The following is a 17,156-nucleotide window of genomic DNA, read 5'->3' on the forward strand; positions in this document are numbered from 1 at the left end:
ACTGCAGGAGCTGGGGATCGTAACCACAACTTTCCGACTGCAAGATGACTGACTCTATCTACCGAGCAACAGTCAACCCCACACCCCATACAATCAGAGATGTAGGCTTTTGAACTGTGAGTTAAAGAAGCTGAATCCACAGGACATTGTGTCTGTGGTTTCAAAAAAGAATTTGCAATTTTGATTGATCTGACCACAGAACAGTTTTCCATTTTACCTCAGTCCATCTTAAAGAGGACATATTATGCAAAAATCACTTTTCAGGCTTTTCTAACACAAATGTGTGCCCCTGGCCTGTCCACAATCTCTTCAAATACCAGTACAATCAATTCCCTTCCACCCTCTCTTTCTCCACCTTTCAGAAAATGTATGCTGAAACAAGCCGTTCTCAGATTTTACCCTCATGACCTCATGTGGGGGGTAAGCACCGCCCCCAGGTTTGGTTGGCCCCCTCCCGTTTGGAAGAAAGTGTCACCCTCCTCTCCTGATCTTCATCTCAGAGGCCAGCTGAGATGCTGCATAGCTTAGTGGGTTCTCCTACTGACTTTGGTCTGTGAAATTGATGGTTTAAATCCCAGCCAGGTACATAATTTCGGATAAAAGTGCCTGTAACATTGTAACATCAAGAGTGCCACATCCATTTCCTGAGAGGGGTGTGGTCAGAGGCGGAGTCAGACAGCTCCATAACATTTAAAGCCACAGAAACAGCTCATTCTGAGAAGGGCTGAAACAGAGGACTTTATAGACATGCCAAAGTCCAATACTAGAGTGTTTTTTTTTTTTTTGCAACAAACTTCACAGGCATGTTTTTGGGACCTCTGAGAGCAATATAAACTAGTCTTAAAAGGGTAAGATATGTCCCCTTTAAAAAAGCCCTCGCCCAGCAAAGAAGACAGCATTTCTGGATCATGTTTACATATGGCTTTTTCTTTGCATGACACAGCATTTACTTGCTGATTTAATAATTTCTGAAATTCCTGAGCCTGTGGAGTTATTTCCAGTACAGAATCATGCCTGTTTTTAACACTGTGCTGCCCGAGTACCCGAAGAGCATTACTGTCCAATATTGACTTTCGGCCCTGTCCTTTGCACACCAGATTCTCTAAATCTTTTGATATTTTAAAGTCTTTGCAATTTATGTTAAGGAACAACTAAAATTGCTCCATTTTTAAATGCAGAGGGTTTTTTTTTGCAGGAATGTGAACTTCTGCACATCTTTACTTATCAGAAGATGGGAAAATACTGTTTGCCATTAGTACCACTTACTTTTCCAGCCTTTTGTTAACCCATCCCTTCTTTTTCGGGATGTGTTGCTGCCATCAAATTCAAAACAGGCTTGTATTTTTTAATGACTAGTAAAATGTCTCACTTTCAGCATCTGCCATGTTGTTTTTGTTCTATTGTGAATAAAATATGGGTTTATGAGATTTGCAAATCATTGCATTCTATTTTCTGAACATTTTACTCAGTGACCCAACTTTTTTGGAAGGACTTGGCCACTTCTAAAACTCCCCTTTATTTTGAAAGATAGTTAAGTTAGTAAAACCAATCCATCATAGGTTTAGATATAGAAATAAGTTGCTATAGTATGTAATAGAATAAGCTCACTTAAAAAATCCAACACACTGACAAACATATGTGTATAAAAACAAACCTGGAATTGGTTTATTTATTATGTCCAAATGTAGAATCACCTCTTTTCATTTGTTTAGTTCCAATAAAGCTAGACCCTAAACTGCCCATTTAGAACATTTTTGTCTTTTCCTATTACTGTTCTGAAAACAATCACGCAAAGCCAAGAGAGTTTGATACAAAATGCACCTGTATTTTTTTCTTTACATTTCGCAATGCATGCCATCATCATTTATTTATTACAACAAAACGTCCTCAAGGACAAGTGCAAACCTGCCTGAAAATCAATAGCAGAAAACAACAGGAATAAGTACAAGTTAATGTACAAAATAAGACATTTTTATTGATGTTAACATTCAAACACTGGTAAAAAAAAAATTATCTATTATCTTAATACTAACTCACAATAGACATTTCAGTTCTTTATAAGAAGTTCTTCTGAACATTTTTGCTCCCAAACATTTGAAGGCAAACACATCACATAATTTTACAAATCTGAGCCCTTCAAATAATCACAAAACTTTACTTTAACTTCACTCATCTCTTTCCAAGACTGATGTTTTAATGAGCACAAAAATCCTGTGGCAACCTTGCATTAAGTACAAAAAGAAAATTGTGCAACTTGTGCAAAAGCAAAAGAAAAAAAACAAAACAAAAACAAAAACAAGTGAACAAAAAATAAGTTTACTATTAACACAGATGTGAGGTTGCAAAGTGGCACTTTGTGACAAAAAGTAACGTCCCCAAAAGTTTGTAATGGAAAATGATGAATATGTACAACACACTGAGTGAGAGCTGGCTGTGCTTGGTGAGCCTTTGGTTTTTTAAAATTTGATGGAAATCCAATAGTAAAATAGAAAGTGCTGAAGATTGTCCTTTAAATAAAAATGCAACAATTTCCATCTAAACTCAGGCATTTACATTGGCAAGAAAAAGTATGAGAACCTTTTGAAGTTATCTAATTTTCTTCATAAATGTGATCTGATCGGTATCTAAATCACAAGTATAGACAAAAACAATGTGCTTAACCAAATATTTCATGTCGTTGTTGAACACAACAACTACTAAGCATTCATAGTGCTGTGTTAACATACTTTTTCTTGTCACTGTATGTGGCTTTAAGGAGCTGATGTGGTACAACAAACACTCATAAATAAACACAAAACAGTGGATTAGAAAACTTGTGGCTTCAGCAAAGGTGCTGCCCTTTGAATTAAGTACAACCATCTGTCAAATCTCTTTACTTCCTCCGACTAAACTCATCACAGAAGGTATGTCTGGGTCACTTGTCATGATCACAGTGAGTGAAGTCATTTCTCATAAAGCTGCAGACTCTCTGAGATGGTTGTGAAGGCTAATTGGGTAAAAAGAGAGACCAGCGTGCTTGCCGTGACCTAGCCGCTATGTAATGCTGAGCCCAGTTCAGTTCTGTCACTTTTAAGGCAGTAGTGCAGTCCTGCAACAAAGTCGCACTGCATCTTCAGTCCTCTTACATTCTTTCCGTGCAATCATAAAAGAGCGCGGAGTGGTGTGTATTACTCAAAAACACACAATCAGAGGTATCAAAGTACACTCAGACATCACAGCAGTAGAAGCAGCCCGCAGCAGGCATACAGCCTCTGTAAAGCATGGCTCTGAGTCAGACCAGGACCAAAAAGCTGCAGGCGCTGCAGGCAGAGTTTGAGTTCATTCAATATCTCTCCACCTGTGAAGCGTCTCTCAGCAGATGAGCTCCTGCTTTATCTCAGTCCGTGTGGAAAAGGGGGGATCGCTGAATGAGAAGGCGTCACGCCCCGTCTTCAGCTCACCCTGGCCCGGGCACGTGAGGTACGAGTCGATCAAGTCCAGCTCAGGTGAAGGGGCCGGGCTCTCCGGTTCTGACTCCGACAGGCTTGTCTCCGGTTCGTCCAAGGAGGAGGTCGGGCTAGGGCTGAGGTGCGGGTGGGAATGGGGATGAGGAAGCGAGTTCAGCCAGGGGTGGTTCAGGCTTTCCTCTGCCGTGGCTCTCTTCCTGTACACACAAACACAATAACACTGTGGATGAGTGGAAATTTTCGGAGAGTTTACATAACCGATGAATTGCCTGGATTATCGGATTCACTCAATCCGTTCTCACAGATGTCGACGATATTCCCTTTCAACATTTAATTCTAAAAACCACAGAAAAAAATCACTTTTGCACTCAAGATTCTTTCCCCTCCATCTCTCACCATTACTCAAACACTGAGGAATCTTCTACATCTTCCAACTCTACCAGAAATCTGCTGCAACTAAATGATACTGACTGGAGATTATTGCCCTGCATGTGAGACAGAAGCTGCTGGTATTTTTCATCATCACATTGTGGTGACAAAATTAAAACCCAGTAATGGAGCTCTCATGCAACCCCTTTTGTTTAAATATTTCCTTATTACATAGCTGAACCTAAAGCTGATGCATCAGTGTGATGTGAAAAAGGACACTGGTTTTAACCCTCTGAACCCAAAACTATTTCAACCATTTGTCTCGCCTGGACTTATTGTCTTTAAATCTTGTAAAAAATCAACCCTGTTGCGCATATTCGAGATCTAAGCATCTTTTTTTTCAGGACAACCTGGGCTTTAAGATTATATGTGCTGGAGTAATGTAATTTGAATGTTTAAAAGGTAATGAGTCTACAAAGTAAACGGAAATAAAACTCCTCTCCCATATCTTGGGGACCAAAAAAAAAAAAATATATATTTCTGTGAGATAAAGTCTTCCAGATATCGACTCATTTAAAAAAAGTCGCTGCATCTCTTTTTGTTAGCTTTGTTTGTGCCCATTTCTTAAACTACATCATGCCTTCAGTGACACAGAGGGACACATCACAGACTCTCTGTCTCTCTTTCTCTCCACTTTGAGCTCTTCACGCCATCTCCTCCATGATCTAAGTGCAAATACCTGCACAGTTTGATAAAGCATAACAGGATGACTAAGCAGCCTGCCATTGGTTGTCACAGCCCAGTCACAATACAGACAATATGGCAATTAGCATAAGCTGCTAGCAGATGAAACGATGGGAATAAAGTAAGTGGCTATGATTTATGATTTAAAAGTTATGTAACTTTTTGTGACCAGTATCTCTTCTTGTCGTATATGATGTTGGTCTGAGGGTTAAATGCAGCTGTGCAGAGATCCCTACAGAAGTGGGTATACTCTTAAATCATACTCCACATATTTTTTTCAAGGCTCTTTGATATGTCGTACACCTAAAAACAGGCCATCTAAATTTGCACATTGACACTAAGCTTCCCTTTTTTGTCTTCCAGTTGTAAGGATTAATAATATATTATGATGAGGAAAGCAAGCTGAGACCAAGTAGTGCAACCAACACTATTTGCATCAGTGAACTGACAAAGGAAATTATAAGGACTAGCCAATAGAGAGGCAGAATAAGGCAATTTCCTTCTCCATCCCTGGGAAAAATTTGGCCTACTACTGAATAAAGTGCGATGGGGTGTGGAGGTGGGTATACTGTATAGAGAGTAAAAAAGAAGTAGGTATACTGCTTATACCTGCATTTATCCTTCACTACACCACTGGTTTGTGCAACATCTTTTCTCTAAATGATGTGACTGTATTTGCAAGAGGAAATTGCTCGCCTCAGTGACATAAATCAGTTACCACATACACTCATTTCGACGTATGCGGATGTACTTCCGTGTGGGTGTGAAATTTGCTCACATCCTTTCTGTGTAAATGAGCCCAAAACGCTGATGTCAAATGTCAGGTTTTAACAAGAAACAGACTTTGTGATTTTATCTGAATACCATACAAAGCCTCACCTGGGATTTTTGATCAGCAAAGACTTGATGAAGTCAACAGCCAGCGGGGAGATCCCCTCAAACGTGTCCTCTGAGTAGTCTACGTTGACCTGGGAGATGTTGAGGAAAATCTCCTGCTTGTCATCGGCCAGAAAAGGAGACTCTCCCGTCAGCATGACGTAGGTCAAGACCCCGATACTCCTGGAGGAGGAGGGAGGAAGGGAATCATGAGGCAATTTGTCATCTTTGATGGTGAGAAATCCTCTGCAAGGCTAATATGTCTGTCTTTAATTCCATTACTGATAATTATCTGCAGGCCTGATGCAAAGATGATGTTGTGGTCAAATGTCTAGACTGTCTCTTGCATGCATGGTTGGTACTGTCTGTTCTGAATGTGTCCAAATTCCAAGACAGACTAGATGAGTTCTGCAGCAAACCTATTAAAACGAGTGGAAATAGTTCTTTAGCACACTTACCACATGTCTGTAGCTGTGCTAATGGGTTCATAGTTCAGGATCTCTGGTGCTGCAACACAAACACATGGCCCAGATTAGTCAGAGAAAATGGCACTCAAATTGATAAGACACAGAGCAAGGATTGGGAGCAGGACTTACCCACATACTCTGGTGTGCCCAGGATTTCCCTGACTTCTGTGATGTTGTCCATACATCTGGACAAGCCAAAGTCAACAATTCGGATGTCCCCGAGGGGTTTGGCACTTGTCAGCAAAATGTTCTGGGGCTGAAGAGGAAGAGCACACAGATTAGATGGAGTGATGTTACATAATCCCTAATGATTCTTCAAGGTCCTGGGTCTGACATTTTAGGTCTACAGAACATTTTGAACGAGTCAAAGGGGATGAGTTAAATTATCCCAAGTGGACTTATGGTCTGGTTTGTCAGTCAGCATCTTGCTGCTCCACTAAGATAATCTTCTAAGCCAATGAGATGAATCCTTTAGACAAATAGGATATCCTGTAAACCGCTATGATGGCTACATTGTTCGAGTGCTCAAGATGTGTGACTATGAATTAAGCCAAGTTGTAAGTTTGCCAGTCTGGCCAGCTGCCACCACTAGATTGTACATCTAAGATAAAAACAAGAGGAAAGGGCAGGTCAAGGCCTGGATTAAACCAGCCTATTTAACTACAAGTGCAAATAAAGAATGCTAAAGAATCAAAAGTAGTCCCTCACACTATAATCTAACGTGTTTTAAAGTTTAAGTCAGCGTAAACTAAGGATGTGGCGAAGCTCTTTTGTTAAGAGTCATGCAATTTGTTCACCAAGAAACAAGATACGTGGAAAGAAAATCTCAGCGATGCATGTTACCTCAGGGCCCCTTTAATGAAAAGATGTTACTTTAGTAAGAATCCTTTACTGATTGATTCCTCGTGGGAACAGGGTCGTGACACACTGAATGACTCGTGGTTGCATAACAGAAATCATACCTCCCTCAGCCCACCACTCGAGGGAAAACACTGTCCTATATAGCCATATTATCTTTCAGCTTGCTTACTTTCAGATCCAGGTGCACCACATTGTTCCGATGCAGGAAGGCCACACCGTCCAGGATCTGCTTGGCCAGCCGGATCACATCTTTCTCTGTGAAGGCGTCATCATTATCAGCGACGCACTGGTCGAAGATTTCACCACCGGCGGCGCTGGAAGGAAAGCAGAGGAAGGAAAACTGAGAAAACAAAACAAGGATAAGATGAGAAGAACAGAACTGAACACGAAGAGCCACCCACTGGAGTTTTGCTTGGCTTACTTTCTTTTTTTGATTATACATTGGAGCTTGTCATAATAACTTGCGCCTTAAATTGTACAAACACGCCCTTCCTCTTAGTTTGAACTGCAGAGGTTGACAATAGCAAATTCCAACCCATGCCATTTATGCAATTTCTTGAAAAAAGCTCACAGCCATTTCCACACTTTTTTGAATTATGTAACACCCATCTCCTCATTAGTATACTTTGGCTTGGAGGCACAAAGTTCAACCACATCTACACTGCATGTAAGTCCAACATGGATCAATATTATTTCAGGTAGCCTGTCTCTGCATGTACCTTCCCCTTGTTGGGAATATTACAGCAGATAAGAACGGTTGTATCAGCTTACAGTGGATGATAAGGCCCACTATAGATTGATATACAGCAGCTTAACTTACTCATTTAAACAGAGGCAAAAGCAAACACAGTTGAACTAATCAAAGTTTTTCTAAGAGTAGAAAACCAGACATATGAGGTGGCAGAGGAAAAGTGTTATGTAGCTAACTATACAGTACACGAGCTTCAGCCTGAATAAGATTACCCTTTTATGGAATCTAGTAATAAAACGACTCAATGGTTACTTCTCACATTCTTGTGGAGGGAATCGCCAGATTCCTGCCTTGTCTTGCAGCTCTTGTGTAACAACTTCAACTGAAGTGGAGGATTTGCGTTGGATGCTCCATCAGTCAGATCAATGCCTCAAGCTGACAGCTCACCCTAAAAACTACGGCCATGTGTGTAGGATTTAGATGGCACACATGCTTTTTATCTTCAGAGGAAAAACTTTGTGACCAGAGCCTGGGCATGACTGTTACATAACCGACCTCCCAACTTTGCGCTCTTTACCATCTTCAGCTGTGAAAATATCTACTATGTTTTCTGGGATTTTGGGGATATCCGTCACTGGTCCATATAATCTTTTTAGTTGCTCCCGGCACAAAATACTTGACCCACCACCTACCCTGTTTGCTGCAAACTGACTTAATCTCTCTGAACTACCCCCAAGTGTTTCTGCAATGAAAATCTGGGCTCATTCTGTTTACATTGATCGGCACATTATACTAAAACCAAACAAGCCTAGTGTTAGTGTTTTCATTTAGGGGAGGAAATTAAAGACATATGAGTGTGCTCTAAGGGATGATTTTACTGTTAAAACTGCATAGAAACACTTAAATGCTCTGAATTTAACATGGATTTGACCTCTTACAGTACCTGTGCGAGCAAAAAAGGCTTGAGGTGACTCAGTATTTCAATAGCGTCATTAAGCTGTCAGTGGAACGCCTGAAAAGATTTAAAACCTTGATAAAGTCAATCCTGTTTAAGTACAACAGACTGCACACATTCTGGCTAAGTACTTAGGAATGATCTGACACTTCCCTCAAGTCTAAATACTGTCCCATTGCTCTACATTGCTCCAAGTGTTAATGTACACATTACTTAAGTGTGTGGGAGGTTTCCCCCACACACACTGAGCTGCTGTACAACTATTTGAAAAGAAGTGGGGAAGACAGAAAAATGATTCCTGATTTAAAGGAGTAAACAAAGTCAACCTAGTTGTAGTGGGATTACAATGTCTTATCCATTTTTGGCTGTGATGCATCTGTTTTAGTGTCAAATACTCAACAGCAGGTTTAACAAGTAATACCTCTTTGGCAGATCACCAAGCTAGATGCTCGATGACGTGAGCATCCAGCTTTCCACAGGTTTATCATGACTATGGCAGACGTATATTAACAGGGCTTATACTTTAGCTGTGCATTTAATTTTGGTACCCTAAACCCTGACCTTACGTGCGTTTCCAACAACACCCTTAATAGATAGTTACACTTGGTACCAAAACAGAAGGGAACCAAAAAGATTGATTGTTTGATGTATTGTTTTGTGGTTGATGTTATCTTCATGTAGCCAATCACAATGTGCCACATGATCATACTAGCCAATCCCACTGCATAATGTAACTCAAGGCCACCCATAAGGGGGTTAAAGGGGAGAGCTTTCTGAGGCCCAACCAAATGGGGGGCCCATGGGGGTCAAGAACATCATGGTCAATTCAAAAGTTAATCTGTGATAACTATATTTCATATTTAACATTAATAATAACCACTCTTACTGATGAAACACATAATGAATTTTATGTATCTATTCTGTAGTAGAATATAGTCCTTTTCAAAATGTAAACCCCTTTCCTGAAACAGAATTACCTTTTTTGTTAATGTTTCCAGTGTGGATGGGCACTTTGACTATCCCAGTTGAAAAGTAATGTCAGATTTCATGGCATGAGATGCACAGTCGTCAGGATGACGGAGAATAAAGAAAAAGAAGCTGAAGAAACTTGGGCAACATTGACCAAAATTGATTAAAAGTGGCATAAAGTGGTTACAGAGTAGCAAACTGGGTTGAAAGGGACAAAAATGGGTAAAAAGGGCATTTATGGGCAAAGGAATGGTGAAAAGTGGTTAAAATGTGGCAAAAAAAGTGGGAGAGAGTGGCAAAAATGTGTTCAAAGTGATTCAAAAAAGCTAAGAAAAGGCATACAAGGACAAAAATTTCAGGAAAACACACATACATGGATATCATCAATAAATCAGAACTGGGGAGGGCCTATTCACTTGTTTTTTCTTGGGCCCAACTAACTCTGTGGGCAGGCCTGGTATCACTGAGCAGACCTGTCACCCATGCAGATATGGTACCTACTCCCACTCCAGCATGACAAACTCTTACCCGGCCCCAGAGACCACAAACATTACAGTAATGCAAGGCTAATTAGATTTTAAATGTGACATAATTGCTTGCTGGACTTGAGTTTTTTGCTCTCTGTTAACAAATGCATACTGTGTCTAAAATTCTACGATAGTTTTGCACTGTGACCTCATTACAAATATACCTGCACATCTGCACAGCACCATCGTGCTTTTTGACTTATTTTCTGTGTTCTTTATATGCTATGTTCTTTATTTATATGCTTTTTTGTTCCATCTTATTCTAATTGTGTACTTGTAAATTGTTTCAGACCATAACATCAAATTCCTCATATATGTACTGAACAATTAAAAAACAGGCTCTGACTCTGATTCCTTCTCAACTTTTGACTGTGGAAACATAAATAACTGGGTGCTGTAATGAACTGAACTGAACTGAACCGGACCACTTCACGGAAAAAAGCATCATCCTATAGTCCAATTACAATGCAACTTGTGGAAAAGCAGGTATTAAAAGACTATTCCTCCTGGAGAACTCATCATTTCAAACCTCTTAGCTACTGTGCACATAAAAGTTTCAGTAATCTCTCAAAGTAATAATTATGCTGGGGGTTTCTGTGGTACTGACGCACACTGGAGATACACTTTCAGAGATGATTAGAATTCAACCTTCGCTTCAGTTTCTCTGACATTACAAAGGATGTGGTTGTGGCTGTAAGAAGTGTATGTGTGTATGTGTTCGAGACACCGGGATGGTGTTCTACTTTTGGGAACCTTGCTTTGCTGCTTACATTTAAACCCACAGGAAATGGAAAATGGTTTGCAATTCTTCAAACTAAAGCTGAGGTCAGTTGTTCTGAAGATGCAGTTTTTCATTGGATCTGGAATCTCATTTTGTTAGAGATTCTGCAGCTTTAAAGACAAACTTGCAGTGCAACACTATTTTAAAATATCTTTTTTTCTCTTTACCACTAATATAATTTGCATGCATAGGCTGCTTCATTTTGCACTCTCCTTATGCAGCTGATGAAGAGGAACAGTGGCCCAGTGCTGACTGACCTCCTGCTATGTTTTCTCTGCAGGCATGCAGGGGTGAACCATGGTGCTACTTCCCTTTCACACTTCAGTCAGAGGTCAAATACAGCCTCCCCCCTACAGAGAGCCCTTTGTTCTGCACAGGCATTCCACGTCTGGGATGGGAATGACGGCCGAGGACCGTGCAGACGAGGGCTTCCTGCCTGAACAGTGTGCAGTTAAGGAGCAGGGTCAGACGCTGGTGGTTCATGAATAATTACCAAGAGTTATCTCCCTTTAATGAGCACGAGCTGGGTAATTAGGATGCTAAGTGTCCTTTCCAAATCCTAATTAGAGGCCAACTTAAGGGCGGTCAGTGAACACTTAGTGAGATGCATAATGTCGTTTAACACCAGACCATAACAGACCAGAGGCAGACGGACCGGATGGCATTTTATGGGTCACTGACCAAGCAGCTTTGCCTAGCCAAGTCACCTGCATGTTGACAGGCAACACACGGTCGAGACTACTGAGCAATATGTTCTCACAGTAAATCTAACTGACTCATTTGTTGTTTGACATTGTAATTTTCACACAGTGAGAATACAGCAGCTCTGCCACATTGGTATTTGAAGTGACAGTTCCTGGCAGCCGCTCAACAAGAAACTGAGGTGTCGAGGCGGCAACAAGACGAGCCGCAAGCCACTGCAAGGGAGAAAATTTCCATTTAAAGGCTATGCATTTCATGTGTCTTCTTTTTTTCTTTTTTTGAGGTGAGGAAGGTTTGAGCAAAAAGCAGCTGCACAAGCAAACAAAAGCTTTAAGTCAGAAAGGCTTTTTCTTTTTTAAGTCTGTCAATCCACATGAAAATTCTGAAGCATTGACATTTGCGTGATGCAAAATAAATTAAGCTATGTTTACTTGTTAAGTAGAAATCAAAGAGTTTTTCTGAAGCCACTTTGGTGTCCTCAAATACCTCAGACATTCTGCTTCAGAAAGTCAAGCGGCGGAAAGTTTTTAGGGACTAATGATTAAAGGATTTTTATCTTTGAGATGATTGAAAGCCTAATCATTTCATCCCAGTTTTTCCTGGCATCGTTCAAATACTGACAAGTGAGGAAAGTTTAGAAGGCCATTAAGATTACAACCATCATTATTTTCTCATTTTAAGGGCAGCTCATTGGTGTATGAGCGCTTGTGCACAAACAAACTTGGAATGACAGACATGTGATTTCTTTTTCAGAGAACTTCGAAAAGTTGTCACAAAATCTGCAATATTTCCTTACCACTCCAAAACGAGGATGATTTCCGTGCTCGTCTCGTAGACTTCATGGAGTGCCACCACAAAGGGGTTTGACTTGGCCGACTCCAGCACGGCGATCTCGTTGAGGATGTCCATGCGGCAGTCCTGGCCCTTCCGTCGCTTTCGCTGAAACTTGGCCGCATACTGTTGCCCTGTTGCTTTCTCAATGCACTTTTTCACCACAGCAAACTTTCCCCTGGGAAACAAAGAGGGGAGACGGTGATAAGTTTTTATTTAGTATTTCAAATATATTTAGTAAGAGATGGTTCACTTCTGTTCTGTTATCAAGTAGCCTGCTGGACCACTGAGTTAAACTAAGGTTGCAGTGAATGAAAGGCTTGGATTACATTTGGAAAGCCTCCTGGTTGGCAGGTTGAAAGAACAGCTCAGATATGGGGAGGTCAAGTGGCATCATTTAAAAAACACAGCCCCTGCCTATGACCACTGATAGGCTCAGTTTAACGGGCGTCATTAGACATTCGTTAGAGTTCCCCCTTCTCCTCCTCTTCCTCTAGCCTTCAGGAGGGTCTGACAAGAGACAGATAAGGCTGACAGTTTTGGCATGATCTGCTGAGTTGTGGGCAGAGACATGATAAGAAAAAGGCCAGATGAAACCATTTAGATGTCACTTGTACAACTTAAGAAGGATACAATGAGGAACATCACCTCTATAACCCCATTACTACTGTTCATTTTTCTGCATAGGCGTTGATTGATTCATGTGAGGTGTTAAGGGTCAGCCATGGGTGTGGGTAGGATGTCCTATGTGTGCAGAATTGCCTCTCTGTGTCAAGTCAACCACAATCACCAGCCGTCCCTCCCAGGTTGATAATGAGGCCTTGTTCGCTTCCCTTTCTTCACAGCTGACAGCAACAAGGACAAATGGAATTGTGTTGACACCTCCGCCCAGACCCTCGGCCAGAGCCTGCTTCTCCTTTTGACAGTCGTACAAAAGCTGACCAGTCAGCTAACACAGCAAGCCCCGAGACCAAGACCACCCACCTGACCGCGGCTGGGTAGGCCAGGCAGGGGTCAATACTGTTACAGTCAGGTTGGAGCCTATGCAGTATGCTAAAATGGACACTTCACCCACAGCATCTTTATCCAACTGACATGTCAGTGCTTTAATGAGCCGCACAAAGCAGACAGCTTGGGAAAAGTGAACCCAGGATGTGAAAATGGACAGAATCTAAATGAAGTGGCTGAGTCACAAAGGGTCCCATCAGCATGGTGCCAGTCATTTTCCCACACAGTGTAACTCCAAGCCCACTGTGCTGAAGACCAAAAACAGTTTTGGCTTGAGCTCAGTTCTGTTTTGGCCGGCTGCTGTGAGGTCTTTTTTAATTCTACGCCTGCTTCCAAGTCTCTCAGAATAGCGACAATTCATTGTTCAAAGTGAAAACCCGTCAGAGCCTTTTCATCCTTAAGAAGCCAAGTTCAGAGCTGCTCAGTGTGGGCTGGGAACTACATATGGAGAGAAAAGAAATGACCGCAGGCCATGGAAGAGAGCAGCAGGAGGTCTTTTCAAAAAGCTGCAACAGGTCAGAGGTTACTGAACTCGACCATCTTCCAGCCGGCTCCGTTAACACTATGAAGTGTTAGACAGCAGATGCACAGGACCTCCAGCTAATATGTCACATCAAATTGCTTTAAATGGCATATTTACACATTGAGTCAGTTTCCTTAAATCATACTGTTAGCTCTGTGACTGTAAAAAACTAATGAGTGGTTCTCACACATCCTGCCTGATCTAATGCATCCTCTACAGAATCTGTTTAAAACAAGTCTGCATCAATCATAAACTTTTACTGGGACACTCAAAGCTAATCCCCCTCCACTTCTGGAGATGGTGATAATTTGATTGAGAAGCAGGCTTCCTGTGGAGTCTGGGTTTTGTCTTGCTCAGTGTGGCTCTGACTCATGTCTGAAGTAAACTGAGAAATGACAGCTCTCACAGTTCTTATTTGTCTATTTCACAGACAGACTGACACGCACTTCCTGCCACAACACATTTTTGGTGCAGACGTCTCAAGGGAACCGCAATTTATGATGCAAAACCCGCTGATGAGAACGCTCTGAAAATACGGACTTATTGCCCCTTAAACTTCAAAAGAATCATGTGGCGAAAGAATTAAACTCGGGCAGTACTAATATGGTCGTCATCCCTCCTGATGTACAGACTGTGTAGCTGATCTGCTGGTATGCAGCGCTACGTACATTCCTGCACTTAATGCGATTATGAGGCCTGATCTCAGGATGTTGTTCGGGCAGACTCCTGGGAAGAGGAGGAAAGGAGGATGTAAGGTTAAGGTATGAGTGTTAGGGGGGCATTCAGGGGTTGCTATGGCCTATACCTCATAGAAAGCTTCAATTCAAACCCCCCACAGGCCCTGGCTGCTGTCCCAGGCTGTCCAGTGGAGTCTGACAAGGGAAACAGCAGACTCTATTTAGCCCAAAACACTCTGCTTATGCACAAACTTGCAGGAAATAAGGGAGTCATTAAGACATATGTAGATTAGGTAATGAAACATCTGCCTGGTTCAGTCAAACTGAAGAATAAAAATGTTTTGTTTTGAGAGAGTTGTTATTGTGTGGGGAATCCCTGCATGAATACCAATGGAATGTATTTGTCTGTAAAGTAGATGGCATATTTGAAGCTGCATATTCTGGATGAACAGGTACAGTGTTGAGGAAGGAGAGCCAGTTTGAACTCTTTGGGATGCCATATGTTCTATTATAAATGTTGTCATTAGCATTACTCCTTTAAATACTATGAAACATCAATGATATGAATGCAGCTTGGGGCATGTGGTATTTTCATCACCATATACACAAGGCTCTATGTTGTCTCTTCATATGAGTGAGAGTTATCTAGATTTGACATCTGCGTTGTGGAGATCGTAAATTAAAGAAGTCACTATTCGTCTCACTAACCTTTCTGACTCGAGCATCTTTAAACAATATTAATAGCTTCCAAATTTCTTAAACCGCTGGGTTAAAAACACCTTGTACATTGCAGAACCGCTCACCAAATACGCACAAAAGCGCATTACCTTTACGCGTGCCAAAGCGCGTCTCCATCTGAGCACAGGCTCGGACTTTTTCAATTAACACGACTTCAATGAACACGTGCAGCGTGTTAATCTAATGCGATTTATCACAGATTATCTAGATATAGCAACTACTTCATTCATGAGAAAAAAAAGCAGCTCACAGCATGGCGTTTCATTAATGAAACCTGTAAATCATTCATGCAACAGACAAACTCACCTCCCCAGCTCCTTGCCCACCAAGTCGTAGTTAGCAGTGAAGGGGTCACTTCTTATCCTCGTGTGGATTTTTGTCACAAGTCCGTTTCTGCTCATGGCTGCTGAGTCTGGCATTGATGTCGATGTGAAACAATCCTTCCGATCGAAAAAAAAAACTGACCACAAAGATGATTTTCTGGAGCGCTCAAGTAAAAACTCGCATTCTAAAAGAGGAGCCAACTGTAGCCGTGTCAAACTTCAGGGAGATAATCCAGAACAAGAGGATGATGACCAGCGGGAAAGCGACAGTATCGGTGAGATAAATGAGTTTGAATGCTACTACACATTCCTGACGATAAACTCCTCGCCAGGACCCGCCCCTCGCTGTGACGTTTAAATGTGCAAGCCAATGAATTTGCAGAAGAGGAAGGACCAGAGGTGAAGCCAGCTGGCAAGTGCTGCGTTTAAGTGGCATGAGCTTTTCCCTGCAGGTACACAAACATAAACACCAGTTTAAATTAGTCTTACTTTAAATATTCTCAAAATGGATGCTGTCCTTTCTCAGACTCACAAATAAACATGTAAACAACACAAACAGTCAAACTATAGCCCACTTTAAACTTAACAGCTATTATAAACATTACAGGCTACATTTAGGTCTACAGAAGTTAATCCTTTGATTCCAATCAAATAAAAAAGCATGTAAATGTTATCATACCTAAACTTCATCTATCTTAACCCCATATAGTATGCATCTACCACAAAACAAACTACTTGTACTAAATAAATGTCCAAATTATATTTATATTCAAATAAATCCGCATGCCCAAACATGTGGTCACAAACATTTTAGGCATGTCTGCAGTTATTATTGGTATGAGTTGTCTCGCTGGGCTTGGCTGTACTGCAGGTGAGACTTGCCTTGTTCTCACACAATGTGCAGTCATGAATGTGACGCTGCCTTTAGGGTATGAGAGCTCTCTGCTCAGCTTTTTTCACATCTTATCGTGGGAGAGTTGTTTGTCTGCCCCTTGAACCTGCGTGTCACTAAAGAGGAATGTCGAGCATCCCATTAGATAACTCATCAGGTTAGGAGACACAGATGAAGACACTTTGATTGTAAGTGAAAGTTCAGTGATGATACATACATTATCTTATATTAACATAAGAAATGAGAAGCAAACTTCATTATAAGTCAAACTAGAGTAAAAATAGTCTCAAGCCCTTAAGGATATGTAACAATGACCTGACCTTGTGGGGAAATGTGTGGGGGCAGTTATAGTAATCTAGAGGATCTAGGCAAGGACCAACATGAGGCTCTTTTCCATTTAACTAAAAGCCGTCATATCATAGATTGAAGTATCTCAACATTGACCAGAAATCATACCATTATACTTGGTAGCTGAATGCCAATACAGGTCATTGTTTTCTGTGAAGAAGAACCAAATGGTTGTCACAATATGAGAAAGATAGCCTTGATAAGATTCTACTAAAAATAAAACCACACTGAAACCGGTTTGGTACCACAACAATATGAATAGAAGTCCTACACGTCCATTTTTGGCAGTTTTAGTTTTCAAAAAGTGCAGTCAAACCTACAAAATAGTCTGGCTGCATATTTATCACACTTAAATGTTTTGGATCATCAAACCAATTTTAATATGTCACATAGACCACCCAAGTAAATACAACATGCAGTTTCTAAAT

At 41.1% G+C, this 17,156-nt stretch overlaps 1 protein-coding gene across 1 annotated transcript; it reads right to left on the reverse strand.

The window, feature by feature from the left end:
• Positions 1-1,804: 1,804 nt before the first annotated feature.
• stk17al (serine/threonine kinase 17a like) lies at positions 1,805-15,762 on the reverse strand. Its single transcript, XM_041778134.1, has 7 exons — positions 15,472-15,762; positions 12,185-12,397; positions 6,933-7,077; positions 6,032-6,158; positions 5,894-5,942; positions 5,439-5,618; positions 1,805-3,643 (listed from the first exon to the last, which is right to left on the reverse strand). Exons 1-7 carry the CDS (start codon positions 15,582-15,584, stop codon positions 3,352-3,354), a joined length of 1,119 nt encoding a protein of 372 aa, XP_041634068.1. The 5' UTR covers positions 15,585-15,762; the 3' UTR covers positions 1,805-3,351.
• Positions 15,763-17,156: the final 1,394 nt, after the last annotated feature.

The sequence above is a fragment of the Cheilinus undulatus genome, linkage group 21, assembly GCF_018320785.1.
Source record: "Cheilinus undulatus linkage group 21, ASM1832078v1, whole genome shotgun sequence".
Lineage (NCBI taxonomy): Eukaryota > Metazoa > Chordata > Actinopteri > Labriformes > Labridae > Cheilinus > Cheilinus undulatus.